Source organism: Piliocolobus tephrosceles, chromosome 5 (assembly GCF_002776525.5).
Source record: "Piliocolobus tephrosceles isolate RC106 chromosome 5, ASM277652v3, whole genome shotgun sequence".
In the NCBI taxonomy this organism is placed as follows: domain Eukaryota; kingdom Metazoa; phylum Chordata; class Mammalia; order Primates; family Cercopithecidae; genus Piliocolobus; species Piliocolobus tephrosceles.
Window position 1 is genome coordinate 132,818,272 of NC_045438.1, and position 21,666 is coordinate 132,839,937.

At 44.6% G+C, this 21,666-nt stretch overlaps 1 protein-coding gene and 1 long non-coding RNA gene across 3 annotated transcripts in view; one reads left to right on the forward strand and one right to left on the reverse strand.

Annotated features, from left to right (window-relative positions):
- The window catches only part of LOC111542970, a 22,999-nt gene extending 19,155 nt beyond the window's left edge, over positions 1-3,844 (reverse strand). Inside the window, exon 1 of the long non-coding RNA XR_002731710.3 lies at positions 3,457-3,844. This is a non-coding gene — a long non-coding RNA (uncharacterized LOC111542970). The remainder of the gene's footprint in view (positions 1-3,456) is intronic.
- Positions 1-21,666, forward strand: part of SLC26A8 (solute carrier family 26 member 8) — an 80,240-nt gene that overhangs the window by 50,864 nt on the left and 7,710 nt on the right. For both annotated transcript variants that reach the window (XM_023212633.2, XM_031935649.1), the window contains 9 exons: positions 4,418-4,495; positions 10,628-10,723; positions 12,143-12,249; positions 12,330-12,399; positions 13,439-13,531; positions 13,663-13,794; positions 18,049-18,414; positions 21,164-21,218; positions 21,319-21,503. In XM_023212633.2, coding sequence (XP_023068401.1) covers positions 4,418-4,495; positions 10,628-10,723; positions 12,143-12,249; positions 12,330-12,399; positions 13,439-13,531; positions 13,663-13,794; positions 18,049-18,414; positions 21,164-21,218; positions 21,319-21,503 — 1,182 coding nt within the window. The remainder of the gene's footprint in view (positions 1-4,417; positions 4,496-10,627; positions 10,724-12,142; positions 12,250-12,329; positions 12,400-13,438; positions 13,532-13,662; positions 13,795-18,048; positions 18,415-21,163; positions 21,219-21,318; positions 21,504-21,666) is intronic.

Consider the following 21,666-nt stretch of genomic DNA (forward strand, 5'->3'; position numbering starts at 1 on the left):
ACCCGCCACCTCGCCCGGCTAGTTTTTTGTATTTTTAGTAGAGACAGGGTTTCACCGTGTTAGCCAGGATGATCTCCATCTCCTGACCTTGTGATCCACCCGTCTCGGCCTCCCAAAGTGCTGGGATTACAGGCTTGAGCCACTGCGCCCGGCCCAGTTCCACTAACTTTTTCTGACATACTTTGTTTATTCAGTATATAAGCATAATGTAAATTTGAGAGACAAGATGTGCATGACTAGAAAAAAACTAAATCACAGTGCAAGGAAAATTGAGTGCAAAATGAGGACGATTTTTTAAAAGAGGCATAAATATTGCAAGGAGAATGATGGCAGAAGTGGGACTTTCATGGAGCACTGAAAGGGTTTAGGGTATGTGTAGATGGAAGGAGGAAGAAGGGCTTCAGTTCAGCCTCAGAGTTGTCTTAATGGTAGGATTCTACTTGTGCGTGTAATGCGGACTGGAGGAAGAATGGCTTTGCCAACTGCACTCATTGATTCTGGGAATAGAAAAGCCAAGTTTTGGGAGGGTTTTGGTGGACAATTGAATTTCCAACCCCTGAGCAAGCCCACTTTTAGCATTTTAGCCTGTTGGAAAGAAGGTCTGCCTCAAAGGTAGCCTATGGCACTCATTTTGTTTTCCACTGCCGCCTTGTTCACCTGTGCAGCACAGTTCTGCCAGTGACACCTCTCAAGGCAGTGCAGTGGCCCTCCACAGGGAGGCATGTCCCTAGGAATGCTGAAAAGCCCTCCCTGAGGCCTTGACATGCCATTGCAAATCACTGGCTCAAGCAGAGAATGCTGCTGACCCCTGGCCCTACACATGGCAGCTGCCCAGACTATACTCTTGAGTTCCAAATCTGGACCAGAAAAGGCCTCTGAGACTCATTCATCTTCTTCATTCCATGGGAGTGGAGTTTTCTCTCCACCTGTTATCTCTAGAGGCCTTAAGATTTTTTTTTTTTTTTTTTTTGGTAGAGACAGGGTCTCACTATGTTGTCCAAACTCCAGGCCTCAAGTGATCTTCTCACTTCAGCCCCCAAAGTGCTAGGATTACAGGCATGAGCCACTGTGCCCCAAACTCTTGGGGGCTTTTGATTCACTCTGCCTGAGAATGCCCCTATTTCTTCAAAGTTCCTTAGGACTGCAGAAAAGAGAAACAGGGGGCTGGCTCTGAACCTCTCAAAAATAACCTGCCATCAAGGGTCACTTTGTTTTTATTTTTTATCTGGCATAGATGCAAACTGTGTATATGTGTCTAGATTTCATTTAATTTATCACTGTCTAGAACTCATTTCCCTCCAGTGGTTGCAGCAAAACCTACTGGTCCTTCTGGCCACAGCCTCAGCCTGAGACATTGGCAGGGCTGACCCATGGCAAAGGGGATGTGATGAGCCCTAGTGGGCCTGTGGCCAGCTGGGCTGTCCCGCAGTCCATCTTTCTGCTCATCCTGTTCTTACCACTCTGCTCCCCTGTTCTCCAAGATTAGGTTTCTTTCATTGCTCCCTGCTTGCTAAGGACCTGCCTTGCCCAGGCTCCCAGAACAGCTTTAAAAATGGGTTATCATAAAAGAGAGAAATGAACGTGTCGTGTTCTTTTTAGAGGAAGCCAGTGGGGCCGTGGAGAGAGCCTGGATTTTGGAGTCAGATAGTCAGGGGAGGTTGAACTTGACTCCATGCTTCCTAGATGTATGTGACCTTGGGCAAATTAATTTTGCTCTCTGAGGCTCTAGTCTTCATCTGGAAAGTGGGGATAAGACAAACTTGTCCGTTGTGAGAATTAAATTAGATGCTAATGGGTACCTGTCACTTAAGAGTTCAAAAATCATCACTTCCACCCCAAGACCCAAGTGCCTGGGCAGGTGTCCATCATCTGCTATTCTGCTTCATGGAACCCCCTGTACATGGACCAATTGATGGCCGAGGGTCTGCATGTTGCTTGTGGCTGTGGCTGTGGCTATGGGGACTCACATGGCTTTGACTCTCTGGAGAGAAGGCAGAGTCAGTCTTTGTTCAAGAAAGTCTGGAAAAGTGATGGAAAATCTGGTCAGAAAAACAAAGCATGCATGAGATGTAAAGCAGACAGACAGTGCTTGCTCTCATCAGACCCTGTTCAGGCACTGAGGCTGAGCTTCTGAGAGCCATCGAGCACCTTCCTGAGGCACAATGCCACTGAGGATGGTCCTCTGATCCCAAAGCCCATTCCGATGACTGTGCAGCCAAGAGAGACACAATTATTGGCAGGCTTCCAACCCTCTCTGAGCAGTTAATTTTATGGGATTTGGTGTCTAGTTTGTGCTCATTTTGACCTAGGTTTTTTTTGTTGTTGTTGTTTTTGTTGTTTTGAGATGGAGTTTTGCTCTTGTTGCCCTGGCTAGAGTGCATTGGTGCAGTCTTGGCTCACTGCAACCTCTGCCTACCGGGTACAAGCAATTCTCCTGCCTCAGCCTCCCAAGTAGCTGGGATTACAGGCACCTGCCACTATGCCCAGCTAATATTTTTTATTTTTAGTAGAGATGGTGTTTCAGCATGTTGGCCAGGCTGGTCTCAAACTCCTGACCTCAGGTAATCTGCCTGGCTTGGCCTTCCAAAGTGCTGGGATTACAGGTGTGAGCCATCACACCTGGCCTAATCTAGTTTTATACAACTTATTGTGCTGTGTGCCTGCCTTTGTTTCCTTAAAAATAATCAAAAGAATCTTGGAGAAAAAAAGTGGCAGAAAAGAAAAGGCCTGATATAGATTTCCTGTGCTAATGAAAATAGTTTTCTTCTATAGCATCAGCAAAGGCCAACTGAAGCTAGAGGCAGAAGTTAGATCCAGCAACAGGCTGACATGTCACCTGGCTGGAGAGGCTTTGGGGTTACCTGTCTCAGTTCCACAGTGTCTGAAATGTTTGCCATCAGAACTTTCTGAGTTTCAGTTACGGTGATCCATTTTTCTGAGTCCTTCCTATACTACTCTCATGTGATTCAGCCTTTCCACATCAGGCCACTCACTTTAGCTGTGAATCAGCTGGGCCGGGGAAAGAAAGAAGAAGGACGTTGATTGCATTGCTATTATTTTCAGCAATACATTTATATGGCAAATAGCAATGAGTAGTGAGAGGGAACCCAGTGGGAAGATGTGTTTTCTCCCCCCATGTAAAAAATACGGAGAAAAATCAGAGAATCACTGCTGAGTGGTCCTTTGGTAGATTAGAATTGAGAGACTCCCTCTGTTCTTGCTTTTCTGTGCCCTTGTTTTGATTTGTGGCTATAGTTTTGCCCTATCCCCTATTCCCATCACAGTGGAAAATGACACTGGTTTCTATTATTTTTATTACTAGGGGCTTACAAAATGGAAATTTACCAATAGAGGATATAATGAGTTCAGGACTATGCAGACAGCATTGGGCTTATCAAGGAAACTATGCTTCTTAGTTTTCCACCTTTATTTTGCCAAGTGAGAATCACTGCTTACCAAAAGACACTGAGCCCAGAGTAGTCAATCCAACTGGGATAGGATCCAGAGCTGCTATATACAGCCTTGACTCATGTTTGTAGCTTTTTCTTTGTTTCTTTCCTTTTGATGGCTCTGAAGCAGAGAGAAACTAAAGCAGGAAAATGGGAAGTGATTATCTTTGTGTGAAGATGAAGCTCCACTGAAGCTGCTAGATGGGCAGTTACCCAAGCAGCAAACAGGAGAGTGAGGGGTGGGAAATTTGTTTACATGGGAAGTAGGATGGTTGGGATTTTAGGGCTGACACTGAGGAGCTACTAGGGCTTTTCTTTCCTTTTCTTGAGATGGAGTCTCGCTCTGTCGCCAGGCTGGAGTGCAGTGGTGCGATCGTGGCTCGCTGCAATCTCTGTCTTCAAGTGATTCTCCTCCTGGCTCCTCAGCCTCCCAAGTAGCTGGAATTACAGGCGTGCGCCACCATGTCCAGCTAATTTTTGTATTTTTAGGAGAGACGGGGTTTCACCATGTTGGCCAGGATGGTCTCCATCTTTTGACCTCGTGATCTGCCCACCTCAGCCTCCCAAAGTGCTAGGATTACAGGTGTGAGCCACCGCACCCGGCCAACTAGGGCTTTTCTAAATTGTGCAAAGAGAGGTTAAACTTAGGAGGAGATGCAAATCAGATTTTAGGAGAATTCATATTCATAGCACAGAGCAGTGGCAGTAAAGATTCAAATGCCCAGTACAAGGTGGAACTTTTCAGGGAGCGTCTTTCCATTCATTCAGGAAGTATTTATTGAGTACCTAGTATGTGTTTAGCACTTTGATAAGACTTGAAAATGTCAGTTCAACAAAAATACACTTGGGCTGAACTCAACTCCTTTTAAGAAAAACTGACATGCTTCTCACCAAGCAGAAGGCCTCAGTTGCAGACAGGGACCGATACGTTCCTGATGGTTTCTCTCCACCTGGCTCTGTCTCCTCAGTTTGCATCTCTGGTAGGCGCAGGTGTGATGCTGCTCCTGATGGTGAAGATGGGACACTTTTTCTACGCACTGCCAAATGTAAGTAGAACTGATCAAATAACTAAGTCAACAATGACCAGGGCTCTGGATTGCTCCTTGGTGTGTGTGTGCGTGTGCAGGGGGCATCTCCGAGGAGAATTGCATTCGGATTATCCCCAATGGTTGCTCCAGCCTATCTCTAGTCCCTTTCATTCAAAATAATAGTATCTGCATCACAGGGTTAAGGTTAAATGATGTGATATATATATATACACACACACACACACACACACATATTTATGTATAAGATCTATATGGTGTGTCAATAGATAGATGTAATAGTATTGGGCCTATAGTAAACACTCAAGAAACATTAGTTATAGGGCCGGGCACCATGGCTGGCACCTGTAATCCTAGCACTTTGGGAGGCCAAGGTGGGCAGATTGCCTGAAGTCAGGAGTACAAGACCCGCCTTGCCAACATGGAGAAACCCCGTCTCTACTAAAAATACAAAAATTAGCTGGTCATGGTGGTGCGTGCCTGTAATCCCAGCTACTTGAGGGGCTGAGGCAGGAGAATCTCTTGAACCTGGGAGGCAGAGATTGCAGTAAGCCAAGATCCCACCACTGCACTCAAACCTGGGCTACAGAGCGAGACTCCATCTGAAAAAAAAAAAAAAAAGCATTAGTTATAGGCCAAGAGTGGTGTAATCCTAGCACTCTGAGAGGCTAAGTTGGGCAGATAACTTGAGATCAGGAGTTCAAGATCAGCCAGGCCAACATGGCAAAACCCTGTCTCTACTAAAAATACAAAAATTAGCTGGGTATGGTGGCAGATGCCCGTAATCCCAGCCACTCCAGAGGCTGAGGCAGAGAATCACTTGAACTTGGGAGGCTGCAGTGAGCTGAGGTCATGCCATTGCACTCCAGCCTGGGTGACTGAGTGAGACTGTCTCAGTAAATAAATAAATAAATAAATAAATAAATAAATAAATAAGTTATTATTATTATAATTAAATCATCTTTTTATTGCTTAAGCTATAAAGTAAGTTTCATAAGTAAGGATTCAGTGAAAAATGACCAAAATAGACTTCAGATGCCACACCAACATGGGCTTGGAAACTCACTGTGCATTCATGCCATCTGTTTTCCTACACTGCTTCCAGAAGGCCTTGTTCTGCATTTGTGTGAACTCAGTCTTCCCATTGCTGCCACACTGCCTCTTGATTAGTTCACAACACTAGAAGGCAGGTCTGAAAGTTGTGTCTTAACTCAATATTCAGCTAGGTTGCCTCTATATACAAATGTGTCATTTCTTCCCTTTGTGTGAAACTGAGCACCTTGTAGTTAGAGATGCCAGGTTTGTTAATTACTAGCTATAATCCTTCTGTTCTTAAGTTACAGTAGGTCTATACTCAGTGACCATCATCTCCTTTTAAGTTTTCTTCATGTTCCTGTTAGCCATTTTTATATAGTACTTAGGGAGGTGAGAGAAGGTTTATTTGTGGATGTAGCAGCTTGGTTACACACCGAGGTGGCTGTCCCTGAAGCTGGGGTGGTTGTAAATGTGATCTCCATCCTTCTGAATGCTTCCTTTCCACCTGGTGAATAGCAGTTTTCAGTAGAGCACCCACAAGGCTGCTGCTGCCTTCTGCTCATATGATTCACGGACCTTGGAGCCAAGGCATGGAATCTATGCAAGGAGGGTGGAACTAGTAAGCTGAAATTGACACACAAGCGGTCCTCTGATTCCCAGTAGAGGTCATCTCCAGTTTCCACAGCACCTTTGTTGTTATCACTGTTGGAATCTATTTTAGGAGGGCCACTCACTAATTTACTTTAGACATGGATATTTTTTCTTTACAACTAAATGAAGCAGAATTTTAAAATTCCAAACAAAAATGATCAGAGTTCACTGAAGGGTAGTGATAGAAGTTGGGACTCCTTTATTATAAACATGTTGGGGACAGAACAGCCCTTGCTTTTGGCTGCCATGTTACATCACATTACTTTTATAGCACCTAGTTAGCATGTTTCTGAGTGAGCAGTTGTGATACAAGAAGATCAATGGAATAGTTGAATTACTGTAACAATAAGGTTCTGTGAGTACTAAGCTATAAATGACTTCTTCCTTTCTTGAAAAACTGTGACTAGTTGCAAAACCCTTGTTAAGAGTCATTAGTAGAGCATTGAGGCTAGGATCTCAACTAATTACAAGAGGACCAACACAAATTTTGAAAAACATGATACAAAATAATATATTCAATATTATTCCAATTTTGTGTGGAAGAAAAACACAGAATATACCAGTGGTTATCTCTGGGATAATGGAAATTATGTATGAGTTTAACTCATCTTTATACCATGAGCATGTTTCACCTTAGAAGGATAAAAATGTTGTTGCATATTATTTTACGAAAAGATTTGTTTCCTCTCCATACACCCTGCCTCATGTCAAAAACCTTTCAAAAACCCTACGAGGTTGAGTTTCTTTTCCTTCCCACCATATTTCTTCAAACTGAAGGAAGTTTGGAGATTCTGGACTGGAAAGAAGATAGCATAGTGGCAAAGATGGTATGGTGGCAAAGAAGTAATTTCTGCCAACTTCATCTTTGCTTTTCCCTCCTCTACTGACCTGTTGTGTCTAACAGGTCACTGGATACCCTCAGAAAGCCAGAGTAAGCATGGACTCAGCCATTCCTCATGGTAGGATTACTTCTAATTCCCAGGCAGAGAATATAGAGGAGAGGACAGCTAGGAAAGGGCTAAGAAATGAAACCAATACAGGAATTTCATGACCACGAGAAAATCTTTTTTTTTTTTTTTTGAGATGGGAGTCTCCCTCTGTTGCCCAGGCTGGAGTGCAGTGGCATGATCTCAGCTCAGCTCAGCTCACTTCAACCTCCGCCTCCCAGGTTCAAGTGATTTTCCTACCTCAGCCTCTGGAGTAGCTGGGATTACAGGCACCTGCCACCACGCCTGGCTAATTTTTACATTTTTAGTAGAGACGGGGTTTCGCCATGTTGGCCAGGCTGGTCTTGAACTCCTGACCTCAGGTGATCCACCCACCTCAGCCTCCCAAAGTGCTGGGATTACAGGTGTGAGCAAAAATGTTTCTTTTTTCTCTTTTTGAGTTGAAGTTTCACTCTCGTTGCCCAGGCCGGAGTGCAATGGCGCAATCTTGGCTCATGGCAATATCCACCTCCCAGATTCAAGCCATTCTCCTGCCTCAGCCTCCTGAGTAGCTGGGATTACAGGCATGTGCCATCATACCCAGCTAACTTTTTTGTATTTTTAGTAGAGACGGGGTTTCTCCATATTGGTCAGGCTAGTCTCAAACGCCCGACCTCAGGTGATTCCACCCGCCTCGGCCTCCCAAAGCACTGGGATTACAGGCATGAGCCACCGCGCCCAGCCAGGTGTGAGCAAAAATGTTTCTTAAAAGTAGGTTAAATTCTACTTTGAAGCCCTGACGATTTTTATATCCTTATGCACATAAATCTTCATTTTCTCATATTTAGGAAACTTTCTTTCCATAAAAGTAAACATGCTCATTTTCAAAACTTTAGAAAATGCAAAATAGATTAAAATGTCATTCACAATCACAAATAAAACAACCATTAACATTTTGGCATCTATCCAACCAATATTATTTTCTATAAATGGATATCACTTTGCATAGTTGTAACCTAACTGTACAATTTTATTTTTGTTTTTATTTAATAGATAGCATGATACTTCATTCTATAACATTTGACATTATTGGAAAATTAGGTTGTCTACATTTTTGTTATAAATAACAATGAGTAATTTTGTATGTCTACCTTTTTTTTTTGAGACAGGGTCTCATTCTCTTGCCCAGACTGTAGAGCAGTGGCCCAATCTCGGCTCACTGCAACTTCTGCCTCCCAGGCTCAAGGAATTCTCCTACCTCGGCCTCCCCAGTATCTGGGATTACAGGCGCATGCCACTACTGCCCGGCTAATTTTTGTATTTTTAGTAGAGACGAGGTTTCACTGTGTTGGCCAGGCTGGTCTCGAACTCCTGACCTCAAATTATCCACCCACCTTGGCTTCCCAAAGTGCTGGGATTACAGGCATGAGCCACCATACCTGGCACATCTACAGTGTTCTAAATACTTTTTTTTTTGAGACAGAGTCTCTGTCACCCAGGCTGGAGTACAGTGGTGTGATCTGGGCTCACTGCAACCTCCGCCTCCCAGGTTCAAGTGATTCTCATGCCTCAGCCTCCTGAGTAGCTGAGATTACAGGCATGTATCACCATGCCCAGCTAATTTTTGTATTTGTAGTAGAGACAGGTTTTTGCCACATTGGCTAAATTGGTCTGGAACTCCTGGCTTCAAGACATCCGCCTGCCTCAGACTCCCAAAGTGCTGGGATTACAGACATGAGCCACTGGGTCTGGCCAAGATTTAGGATAAATTTCTAAAAGTAAAACAAAGATTTTGGGTGAAAACATATCAGCATTTCTGGATATATTGTCAAGTGATTTTCCCAAAGGGCACTGCCCTATTATACTCAACCACCATGTATAAAGGGTATTATCAATGCTTTTATTTTATTTTTTTGAGACAGGGTCTTGCTCCTTCACTGGGCTGGAGTGCAGTGGCACGATCACAGCTCACTGCAACCTCCATCTCCCAGGCTTAAGTGATCCTCCCACCTCAGTCTCCCGAGTAGCTGGGACTATAGTCGCATGCCACCACACCTGGTTAATTTAATTTTTTTTTTTTTTTTTGTAGAGATGGCATCTCACTATGTCACCCAGGCTGGTCTCAAACTCCTGGGCTCAAGTGATCCTCCTGCCTTAGCCTCACAAAGTGCTAGGATTACAGGCATGAGCCACCATACTTGGCTATCAGTATTTTAAATTTGCTCATTTAATTTGATAAACAAAATGGTATTTCATTAGTGAAATCATTACACTATATTATGATTCAACATGAAGAAAAGCCCAGTTGGAATTGTTTTAGAGTTTCTGTGAGTGTAAGTTCTCTTAATTTATCATCCCATCTGAGAATGGTTTCTAGATAATGTAGATAACAGATATGTCAAGCAAACCAGACAAGGCAAGGCCAAGTAGCCAAAGGCACCAGCTCCCATGGGTCTTGTTCCACACACCAAAAGTAACACAGAAACAGAAGGGGATAGATGACTATAACCTTTAGCTATGCCTGGTGAGATGTCAGAGCCCTGGCCCCTGTGAGTGGTTGACTTGTGGGTTGGGAAAAAGAATTGACTGACAGTAGTATAGGTTTGAAAAAGGAAAGTTTATTAGAAGGGAAGAACACTGCAAAAGGATGCAGTGAGGCGCCTCAGCAAGAGGACTGAGTGCGCTGCGGTGGAAGTTTTCCTTAGGAGCATTTGTGGACCTTAAGGCGGGAGCTTAGGGTTGTAAAACGAGTTTTAGCACAGTGTTCCAGAGATGTATAGAAATTTTTGTTACTTACAAAAGTTGAAAGAGGCCTGGAATCACATGCCGATTTTAGATATTAGGGAAGTTTGATTACTTCTAAATTCCTAGATAAGGAGTTTTGCCTCCGGATGGCCTGTTGGATGGTCATTAGGTGGTCTTTGCTCCCTTCTGTATTGCTCAGATAAGAAGTTTTTGTCTGTGGGGCCTGTTCAATGCTAAGGAGGTGATTTTCGCTTTCCTCAAGTTACTCTTTCTCTCACTGTCTACGAGAGTAATGAACTATCTGAATCTACAAGGGGCCATTGTCAGCTTTCCTGGCTGAATCAGTCAGGCCTTGACCTTGGCCTGAACTTGCCTTGTGTTTTTGGCAAATTAAGGAGAAGCGCAAAGAAAAATGTAGAGACAAAATTAGCCGTGAGTGATGGCATGTACCTGTAGTCCCAGCTACTTGGGAGGTTGAGTGGGGAGGACGTCTTGAGCCCAGGAGTTTGAGGCTGCAGTGAGCTATGATGGCACGCCACTGTACTCCAGCCTGGGCAAGAGCGAGACCCTGTCTCAAAAAGGAAGAGAAAAGAGAAACGAAGAGAAAATTTATTTGATTGGACAATGAGTTGGAACATAGACATGGTATTCATATAAAATATCAATGCAAAATATCTCAAAGTGGCAAGGCTAACATTTTGTGATTCCGTGGTGGGGATTTATGAGTTTTACACCCCAAAGGGAATATGAACCAGGATTTATCTTTTCCCCTCAGGCTGTGCTGGCTGGTATTATTCTGAGCAACGTTGTTCCCTACCTTGAAACCATTTCTAACCTACCCAGTCTGTGGAAGCAGGACCAATATGACTGTGTGAGTGTAGATGCCCTGGTTGAGCAAGGGGAGGGCAGAAGGGAGGTTGGAGAGAGGGAGCAAGAACAAACAAAAGAGATCTGCCATGGACCTAAAGAACACAAACAGCTCTTTGATGCCTAGTACTCCAGTTTTGCTTTACAAAGGAGAGTCAAGGTTGTTGGTGCAAGAAAACATGAAGACCTCATTCCAACTATGCAAAATTAAATGAAAGGGATTAAGTGGCTACAGTTACATCCAAATCTAGCAAAAAGGATTTGTCATCCATTGCATATTTCAATGACATTTTTTTGTTTTGTTTTGAGATGGAGTCTCGCTCTGTCGCCCAGGCTGGAGTACAGTGGCGCAATCTCAGCTCACTGCAAGCTCCACCTCCCGGGTTTGCGCCATTCTCCTGCCTCAGCCTCCTGAGTAGCTGGGACTACAGGCGCCTGCCACCACGCCTGGTTAATTTTTGTATTTTTAGTAGAGACAGGGTTTCACCATATTGACCAGGCTGGTCTCAAACTCCGGACCTTGTGATCTGCCTGCCTCGGCCTCCCAAAGTTCTGGGCTTACAGGCGTGAGCCACCGCGCCCAGCCTTGAATGACTTTTAATCCAGTTAATGTTAATACATTTTAGGATATGAGTCTCCAATCCCAATAAGAGAAGGAGGTATCCTGTCAGGCAGAATAACTGCTGGAGCACACTGCTTCTCTCTGGAGCACAAAACCAGAGGTCAGAAAGGGGAAACAGCAAGAAATAAAAGGTGGAGGATAGAATGTGATGAGAGGAGGACCCAGGAGAGGCAGAGAAATATAAAAGGGGGTAACTTTTGGAGCCAGATCCCTGAGGAGCTAACAGGGGATGTGTACACCGCACAGATAGAGTTGCTATTCCAGAAGGAGGCATAACACTTCAAACAGGATGGAAGAGAATAAGGAAACGTTGAGTACAGATACTGACAAGTGGCAGGTGGTGAGGAAAGTAGATATTTAAGGGAATTTCAGCCTATTTTTCTTCTGTGTAGATGAAGTAATGGAGAAGGTGCTGGGGTAGGGACTTGAAAAGGATAGTAAAGATTTGCAACAACCCTTATAGGTCTTAAAATAGCAACTACCATTTGGTGAGTATGCTAGTTGGTTTTGCAAATGGTATTCCTAATCTCAACAAAGCCTATAAGGTAGACATTATTACTATTTTGCACATGAGGAAATTGAAGTTTTGAGAGAGATTTGAAGACAGAGGCGACCAGGGATGCATAAAAGAATTGCTAGGCATCCTTGAGAGCCCCAGTTCATGTGGCTGTGGAATATTTCTCTAAAGCCCAGGTATAGTAAGGGAGAGGGTAAAGGTGAGTTGAGAAACAGGACTGATCATTTTCTCAGTTGTACTTGTTTCCACGATCTTCCTTTTTCCCTCATTCCCTTTTCCATAAGGTTCTTTGGATGATGACATTCTCATCTTCAATTTTCCTGGGACTGGACATTGGACTAATTATCTCAGTAGTTTCTGCTTTCTTCATCACCACTGTTCGTTCACACAGGTACTTTGCCTCAGGTAATAGGAGGTTAACAAGGCAAGGTAAGGCAACTCTGACCTAAAGGCAAGTGCATTTCCTTTCAGAGCTAAGATTCTTCTCCTGGGTCAAATACCTAACACCAACATTTATAGAAGCATCAATGATTATCGGGAGGTAAGAATCCAAATCGGTCCCATTTCTCTGCCCAAGGGATAAGGTGGGCCCCACCTCATGCTCAATTTTTCTACAAAATCCCTTGCCATTGTTTCCTGCACTGCAGATACACATTAACAAAGGAGGGGGATGTGATGTACACTGGTAGAGATGGGTCCTTTGGTTTTGTTTTTTTTGGAGACAGAGTCTTGCTCTGTCACCCAAGCTGGACAGTGCAGTGGCTCGATCTCGGTTCACTGCAACTTCCACCTCCGAGGTTCAAGAAATTCTCCTGCCTCAGCATCCCCAGTAGCTGGGATTACAGGCATGCCCCATCATACCCCACTAATTTTTTGTATTTTAGTAGAGATGGGGTTTCACCATGTTGCCCAAGCTGGTCTTGGACTCCTGAGCTCAGGCAATCTGCTTGCCTCAGCCTTCCAGAGTGCTGGGATTACAGGCATGACTCACCACGCCTGGCCAAGACGGGTTCTTAAGTAGCTAAATTCTTATAGTATTGCAGCCAGTTAAAGATTATTTGTAAACGTACTTTAAGGAGAGTTCGGCCAAGAAAAAGAGAGGAGTAAGGAAATGGAGGGTGAAAGAAGACAGCAGGAAAAGCAGAGGGTGAAAATGAGAGGAAATAATTTTCTAGGTTTTGTCTCTAATAAAGAAGAATACAGGCTGGGTGCGTTGGCTCATACCTGTAATTCCAGCACTTTGGGAGGCCAGGCGTTTGAGACCAGTGTGGCTAACATGGTGAAACCCTGTCTCTACTAAAAATGAAAAATTAGCAGGGCATGATGGCAGGTGCCTGTAATCCCAGCTACTCAGGAGGCTGAGGCAGGAGAATTGCTTGAACCTGAGAGGTGGAAGTTGCAGTGAGCCAAGATCACGCCATTGCACTCCAGCCTGGGCGACAGAGTGACACTCTGTCTCAAAAAAACAAAATAAAAAATAAAAAAGAAGAATACAGACTCTAGGAGCTTCTAAGGATATATTATTCTTGCTCCATAAAAGAACTGAGAAATTTCCCTCAACTTCACATTTTGTCTTGCAGATCATCACCATTCCTGGGGTGAAAATCTTCCAGTGCTGCAGCTCAATTACATTTGTAAATGTTTACTACCTAAAGCATAAGCTGTTAAAAGAGGTAACTGCCCTCCTGCCCGCTTTTCTTTCTTGACCTGCCCATCTGCCCCCCTGCACTGGCATCCCTCTCCCACTCTTTCACCTTCTGTTCCACCATTTCTCCCTCTGGATGAAACCTCTCATGTCTTTCAGGTTAATATGGTAAGGGTGCCTCTTAAAGAAGAAGAAATTTTCAGCTTGTTTAATTCAAGTGACACCAGCCTACAGGGAGAAAAGATTTGCAGGTGCTTCTGCAACTGTGATGATCTGCAGCCACTGCCCAGGGTTAGAAATGCCTTTTCTTTCCTGTATTTTTCTCCGTACTTTATAAAGAAGTACACTAGTCATTTCTTAAAAAAAAAAAAAAAAAAAAAAAAAAGTCAAAACCACTAAGGGATTTTGACTTTTAGATGGACCATGGAGAATTCAGAAATTAAGATACAAGGTTCCTCTCACCTTGGCGGCTTGACTGGAAAAAAATAAAGGCACAAAGATCCCCCTTGAGGTTCAGGTTTTCACACGAAAGTAGGTGGGAAGTGTTCTGACTTCTACTAGATGACCAGTGACCAGAATACAGTTTGCCTGTTGAGACTAAATAGCTGTATCTATTTCCCTGGCTTTTAGCTGCCTAGCTTTAGATTTCTGAAAATAAGTGACTTAAAGATTGTTTTCTGATTCCAACTAGGGCAGGGTCAAGGTTGCTGTACTTCTCAAGGATCTGCCAGGGTCTCCTGATGTCTTCCTGTGGCCAAGAAAATGATGATGGGAGATAGGGGGAAAGGAGCGGGGAGGATGAGCACAGGCTGCTATTTCAGAAGGGAATTTTACAGCATTTGAAGGTTATTTTCACTGATGAGAATTACAGAGTGTTCATTATTTCCAATCTGGACTTGGTATAAGTAGTCCCTTATCCCAGAGCAGGATTGCTCATTTCTAGCTTTTGGGTATTTCGGCAATCACCTAGTCTATAGCGCGCCTTCCAGAGGGGCAGCTCTCTCTATACACAAAGATTTATATCCTCCCCCACAACACACACAAACGCCTCCACCTGCCACGCAGGTGCTTGCAAAACCCTGAGCATCCACTCTTGTTCCCACACATTCTAATGGAGCATAGGTTCTACTGAGCTACTGAGATGGGGTTTCACCATGTTGGCCAGGCTAGTCTCCAACTCCTGACCTCAGACAATCCACCCGCCTCAGCCTCCCAAAGTGCTGGGATTACAGAGGCAAGCCACCACACCTGGCTTGTTTATTTTCTTCCATAATAGTGGTATATCTTAAAATTGACAAAATATATATGCAATATAGCATATAGCTGTCTTTTAAATTGTATGTTTAGATTCTAATAGTCTTGAGTAGCTGGGATTACAGGTATGTGCCACCACGCCTGGCTAATTTTGTATTTTTAGTAGAGATGGGGTTTCACCATATTGGTCAGGCTGGTCTTGAACTCCAGACCTCAGGTGATCCACCCATCTTGGCCTCCCAAAGTGCTGGGATTACAGGTGTGAGCCACCGCGCTCGGCTAGATTCTAACAGCTCTTAAGACTTCAGGTAAGGGGAGACTGGCATAAGCTCAAAAGCCAGAAAAACTTTATAGTAGCAACGGACTATGCTGGGAAATTTATGAGAGAATTTTGGATTGATGTTGGATAGGAAAAAAAAAAGAGGATTCCCACTCCATGGACAGGCTTGGACAGACACCAAGGTAGAAATAAATGTGGGGCTCTTAGGATAAGAGGCTTAGCCTGGGAAGTAAGGTCAGGAAGACAAGACATGAGGGGATTGTAAGAAAGATAAGAATGTAGAGTAGGCCGGGCACGGTGGCTCACGCCTGTAATCCCAGCACTTTGGGAAACTGAGGTGGGCAGATTACAAGGTCAGGAGATCGAGACCATCCTGGCTAACACAGTGAAACCCTGTCTCTACTAAAGAATACAAAAAATTACCCGGGTGTAGTGGCGAGCGCCTATAGTCCCAGCTACTTGGGAGGCTGAGGCAGGAGAATGGCGTGAACCCAGGAGGCGGAGGTTGCAGTGAGCCGAGATTGCGCCACTGCACTCCAGCCTGGGTGACAGAGCGAGACTCCATCTCAAAAAAAAAAAAAAAAAGAATGTAGAGTAGATGAAGGAGAGAAAAGAAGGATCTCAGACAGCCGGGCATGGTGGCTCACGCCCATAATCCCAGAACTTTGGGAGGCCAAGGCAGGTGGATCACCTGAGGTCAGGAGTTCGAAACTAGCCTGGCCAACATGGTGAAACCCTGTCTCTACTAAAAATACAAAATTAGCCGGGCATGGTGGCCCACGCCTGTAATCCCAGCTACTCTAGAGTCTGAGGCAGGAGAATTGCTTGAACCCAGGAGGCGGAAGTTCAGTGAGCCAGAATCTGTGCCATTGCACTCCAGCCTGGGTGACAACAGTGAAACTCCATCTCAAAAACAAAACAAACAAACAAAAAATGGTGGCTCTCAGAGAATTCCCTCCGCCTAGAGGAGCTCGCATCTCCTGGCACTGAACCAACCCTGGCCTGTTCCCCAAATGCCTGGCCCCAGTGACCTTGGGAACAGCTCTCTCCTTTGAACTGCAAACTGCAGCATTAGCATCTATCCACACCACTTTTCTTTTCTTTTCCGCTATACAATATATACTACCTCATATTGTTTTTAGCTTTAAATTTTAAAAATTTATTTAACAAGAAACATTGTTAGAATAACACTAAAAAAAAAAAAAAAAGAAACATCGCCCAGAATTCCATGTGCCTTACAGTTCTCGTCCATATATATTCTTACTTATCATTTTTTTGTGAGATGGAGTTTTGCTCTTGTTACCCAGGCTGGAGTGCGACAGCACGACCTTGGCTCACCACAAACTCTGCTTCCTGGGTCCAAGCAATTTTCCTGCCTCAGCCTCCCAAGTAGCTGGGATTACAGCCGTTCACCACCCCACCCAGCTAATTTTGTATTTTTAATAGAGATGTGGTTTCTCCATGTTGGTCAGGCTGGTCTTGAACCCCCAGCCTCAGGTGATCTGCCTGCCTTGGCCTCCCACGGTGCTTGGCTTACAGACGTGAGCCACCCAACCACCCCCCAGAAATTTTTTTTTTTTTTTGAGATGGAGTGTCACTCTTTTTGCCCAGCTGGAGTGTAATGACACAATTTCAGCTCACTGCAACCTCTGCCTTCTGGGTTCAAGCGATTCTCCTGCCTCAGCCTCCTAAGTAGCTGGGATTACAGGCATGCATCACCACGCCCGGCTAATTTTGTATTTTTAGTAGAGATAGGGTTTCGCTATGTTGGTCAGGCTGGTCTCGAACTCCTGACCTCAGATGATCCACCCACCTCGGCCTTCCAAAGTTCTGGGATTACAGGCGTGAGCCACCATGCCTGGCCTTACTTATCCCTTTAATGAACATGTGCACACTGCCAGGTAGAGTCTGGTTCCTGTGAATGCAGAGTCCACATTTTCATCCTGCATATCATTGTGTTCCTGGTCCTTGGTACTGTCCTTAAGCTATAGCAAGCAGTCTGGGCCTTTAGGAGATTGATGCAGTGGTAAAGACAGCCTTGCTCATGTAATTTTTTTTTTTTTTTTTTTTTGGAGATAAGGTCTTGCTCTGTTGCTCAATCTGGAGTGTAGTGGTGTGGTCACAGCTCACTGCAGCCTTGACCTCCCAGGCTCAAGCAATCCTCTCACCTCAGCCTCCCGAGTACCTGGGACAATAGGCGTGTGCCAGCTTTTTTTTTTTTTTTTTTTTTGGCGGGGTGTGGGGGACAGGGTGCAACAGGGTCTCACTCTGTCACCCAGGCTGGAGTGTGCATTAGTGCAATCTTGGCTCACTGCAACCTTCACCTCCCAGGCTCAAGCAATCCTCCCACCTCAGCCTCCCCAGTAGGTGGGACTACAGGCTCACCAACACACCCATCTTTTTTTTTTTTTTTTTTTTTTGTATTTTTTGTAGAGATAGGTTTTTGCCATGTTGCCCAGGGTGGTTTCGAACTGCTGAGCTCAAGGGATCCACCTGCTTCGACCTTCCACCTGCACATCCCCTTCCAAAGTGCTAGAATTATAGGCTTGAGCCATCGCACCCAGGCTTCAAGTGCTTTTTGTCTTCTTAAGGAAGTCTGAAAGGAGACTGTTGCACTGATAAAGGAAGGAGATGCTGAGACGAGGGACTGATGGGGAAAAAATACTTCACACAAAGTATTAGTAGGCACTGGAGACTAACTAGGACCCAAGGATGAGGTAAAGGAGTAAAACAAAGATGTTTTAAGTCTGACTCACTGGGACAGTGATGAACATCAGAAGTTGGGAGGGGGGTGTCGTGGGTGGCGAAGATGAGGAAAGATGACTGCAGTGGCTTCAGTTGTGAGCTTGAAGTGACAGATATCCAAGTAAAAAATGTACAGTACCTACTCTCAGGAGAAGTTTCATGAGAGAGGGACATGAGCTGGCAGAGACAAGAAATAGCATCGTTGCAAGTCCTTCCGGCCCTTGTTGGTGTCTTACCACAGCCCTCCCTTAACTCTGTCGTCCCAGATTCTTTACACAGAGCGATTTGAAAATAAACTGGATCCCAATGCATCCTCGGTTAACCTGATTCACTGCTCACATTTTGAGAGCATGAACACAAGCCAAACTGCATCTGAAGACCAAGTGCCATACACGGTATCATCCATGTCTCAGAAGAATCAAGGGCAACAATATGAGGAGGTGGAGAAAGTTTGGCTTCCTAACTCATCAAGAAACAGCTCGCCAGGACTGCCTGATGTGGCAGAAAGCCAGGGAAGGAGATCACTCAACCCTTACTCAGATGCGTCTCTACTGCCCAGTGTCCACACCATCATCCTGGATTTCTCCATGGTACACTATGTGGATTCACGGGGGTTAGTCGTATTAAGACAGGTAAGTACTGGGGAGGCCTTGGCAGGAGCTCTGATCCCCCTCCTGCCATCCCAACCCCACGCTGATCCTGATTGAATTCTGTTAGTCATTGATCAGCTGTTATGTGACTGCTAGGCCACCAGAATCTTGGACACTGAAGGCAGTATAAGGTCAATCAAAATAAAAATAGAATGAACCAATTCCTTTTTTTTTTTTTTTTTTTTTTTTGAGACAGAGCCTTGCTGTGTTGCCCAGGCTGGATTGTAGTAGCGCAATCTCGGCTCACTACAACCTCTGCCTCCCAGGTTCAAGATTTTCTCCTGCCTCAGCCTCCTGAGTAGCTGAAACTACAGGCGTGTGTCACCACGTCCTGCTAATTTTTGTATTTTTGGTAGAGACGGGGTTTCACCACATTGGCCAGGCTGGTCTGAAACTCCTAACCTCGAGTGATCCGCCTGCCTTGGCCTACCAAAGTTCTGGGATTACAGGCGTGAGCCACCACGCCCAGCCTAAAATGAACCAGTTCTGAGGTACTGAGCTGCGATTGGTTTGGTAAGCACAGAACATTATTATTTCTCAACAAATGAAAAACAGGACTCTCTGAACTTCATTGAAACAGCAATCTGTGCCACACCTAGTAACTCCCAGAACATCCTGGGAGTCAGCTGCAAATCTCTTCAAGGTGTAGGTCTGAATGCTTCAGAAAAAAAGAAAAAAAGCAGCTCACCAGGAATTCTCCACGGTTCAGCTGCTCTGAGCCAGCACTGTAAAAGGCACTGGGCTGTGTTGTACTCGAGTTTGAAGAGGGTGGGATGAAATGACACCTCAAACTTGGGGCTGCCTGTCCAGTACCTGCAGGGTCTTCCCCACTTCCTTCCACACCCACACATCTTCAGGTGAAAAGGACAGGGATGATTTTGCCTTCAAAAGCTGTGCCCCTGGTCCTGACTTCTTTTCTACTCTTGGGTTTCTCTGGCAGTTCTCTTTTCTCTCCCTCCTATATGGTACAGATAGTTTAGGTGCACAGCTAACCATATTGATGTCATTGTTTAATGCCTCATAAGTATAATAGTCCTTTTTTAGCCAGCTTATCTCAGTTTGCAGCACTCTCTCTCCCTCTTGGTGATGGCGCAGGTTTGAACATCCTGAACGCTAATGGTGTTTGAGTGCTTCTTTTGAGATTTGTGCCTTTGGATGGTTTTCCTTCTTTTATCCTCAGATCCTATTTTGTCATATTTTCTTACTCCTAAGGGAATACGACTGCCTCTTAAGTGAGTCCAGCTTCTCTTTGGTCTGGGGCAAAAGGAAGCTTTTCATAGCAGAAAGAACTCTGGTTTGCAGTCTGGGATGTATGCTCTGTCTTGACCCACTGTCCATCTGACCCGAGGCAAGTTACTAGATTGAACTGGGTCTCAGTTTCCTTATCTACAAAATGAGAGGTTTGGAAAAGATTAAGAGCTTTTCCATGAATGAGATCCTTTTACTTTTCAACTCCGTTTTCTGACTCAATTATACTTTGATAATCTCTTGTTATTTGGGCTTTTCCATCTTAGATTATTCTACTGGGCTATGTTCTCCCCTTCTGGTCTTGGGCTATAGTTGTGACTTTAGATTTTATTCAACCCACGTTGCTGTCTACTATGTGCCAGACCGAGTTGGGCACATGTATATACACTATCTCATGTAATTTTCACAACTGCCTTGAGAAACAGGCCATACTTTCCCCTAAGAGCCTGAGGCTCACAGCTTATAAGTGGCCTGTCCAGCATTGAAACTTTGAGCATCTGACTTTATATCATACTTTTTTTCTGTTCCATGGTATAGTTGTGCCATTGTCTCCCTTGCTCCTCCTCCTTTTGTAGAGGCACCATATGTTCTGGTCCTTGGCACCACCCACCCACACCTAGCCCATGTTGATGACTTTCTGTTCATCCCCAACATGGAGACAATGTTAGACACCTTTAGCTTTCAGCCTTCAGAGATTCATGGTGTACTTTTGCACTCTAAAAATGCAGGTTTCTTCATTTCCTTTGTAATTGTGTATATACCTTATTGGAAGAAATCATTCTATTTACTTTATAATTGAAAACCGGAACCTAAGAAAAACCCATCAGTCCATTCCTTTTTTTTTTTTTTCTTTTTTTTGAGATGGCGTCTCACTCTGTCACCTAGGCTGGAGTGCAGTGGCATGATCTCGGCTCACTGCAATTTCCGCTTCCTGGGTTCAAGTGAATCTTCTGCCTCAGTCTCCCGAGTAGCTGGGACTACAGGCACACACCACCACACCCGGATAATTCTTGTATTTTTAGTAGAGACGGGGTTTCACCATATTGGCCAGGCTGGTCTCGAACTCCTGACCTCATGATCCACTTGGCCTCCCAAAGTGTTGGGATTACAGGCATGAGCCACCGTGCCTGGCTTACCCATCAATCCATTCTTATTGGAGACAACCACTCAGATTAAACTTCTTCCTAATTCATGGGACTTTCCTTTTCCAGCGTTTGTCATTTAGAGTCTGTTGTGGCCCTTTGGCAAATGACTTTGTGATTTGCCATATGATCAAGAATGACTTCGTTTCCTCTTGGTAGTGAAAGAAGCAGAGTTTGTTTCTTTTGACACTTTAACTTAGTGCTCAGGGTTAGTGTCTACTCAGTGTTAAGTACTAAGGTCAATATTGATTTGCTTTGAAGTGAACTTCAAAAATGGAGTGCAGTGGCACGATCTCAGCTCAGACAAAGCCTTCTTATACTGATTTTCTCTCTCCCTGCAGATATGCAATGCCTTTCAAAATGCCAACATTTTGATACTCATTGCAGGGTGTCACTGTGAGTATCCTTCTTCACCCTATGAGAGGGCTGTTTTGTATCCTGGGCCCTCTGCTCCCCACGTATCTGACATTGTGTGTGTTCTGGGTTTGGTTTGTAGCTTCCATAGTCACGGCATTTGAGAGGAATGATTTCTTTGATGCTGGCATCACCAAGACCCAGCTGTTCCTCAGCGTTCACGACGCCGTGCTGTTTGCCTTGTCAAGGAAGGTTACAGACTCCTCCGAATTAAGCATCGATGAATCTGAGAGAGTGATACGGGAAACCTACTCAGAAACAGAGAAGGTCGGACAAACAGACAAAGCATGGGGTTGGGGGAAGGGATTGAGGTCAGTAGGGGGGATGGGTGAGGGGTGGGTGGGGGCTGGGAGTCAGGATACCTGATCAGATAGATTAATAATGTCCAGGAAAGGTATTTAGTATGGCTGTACCAGAATCTGAGATGTTG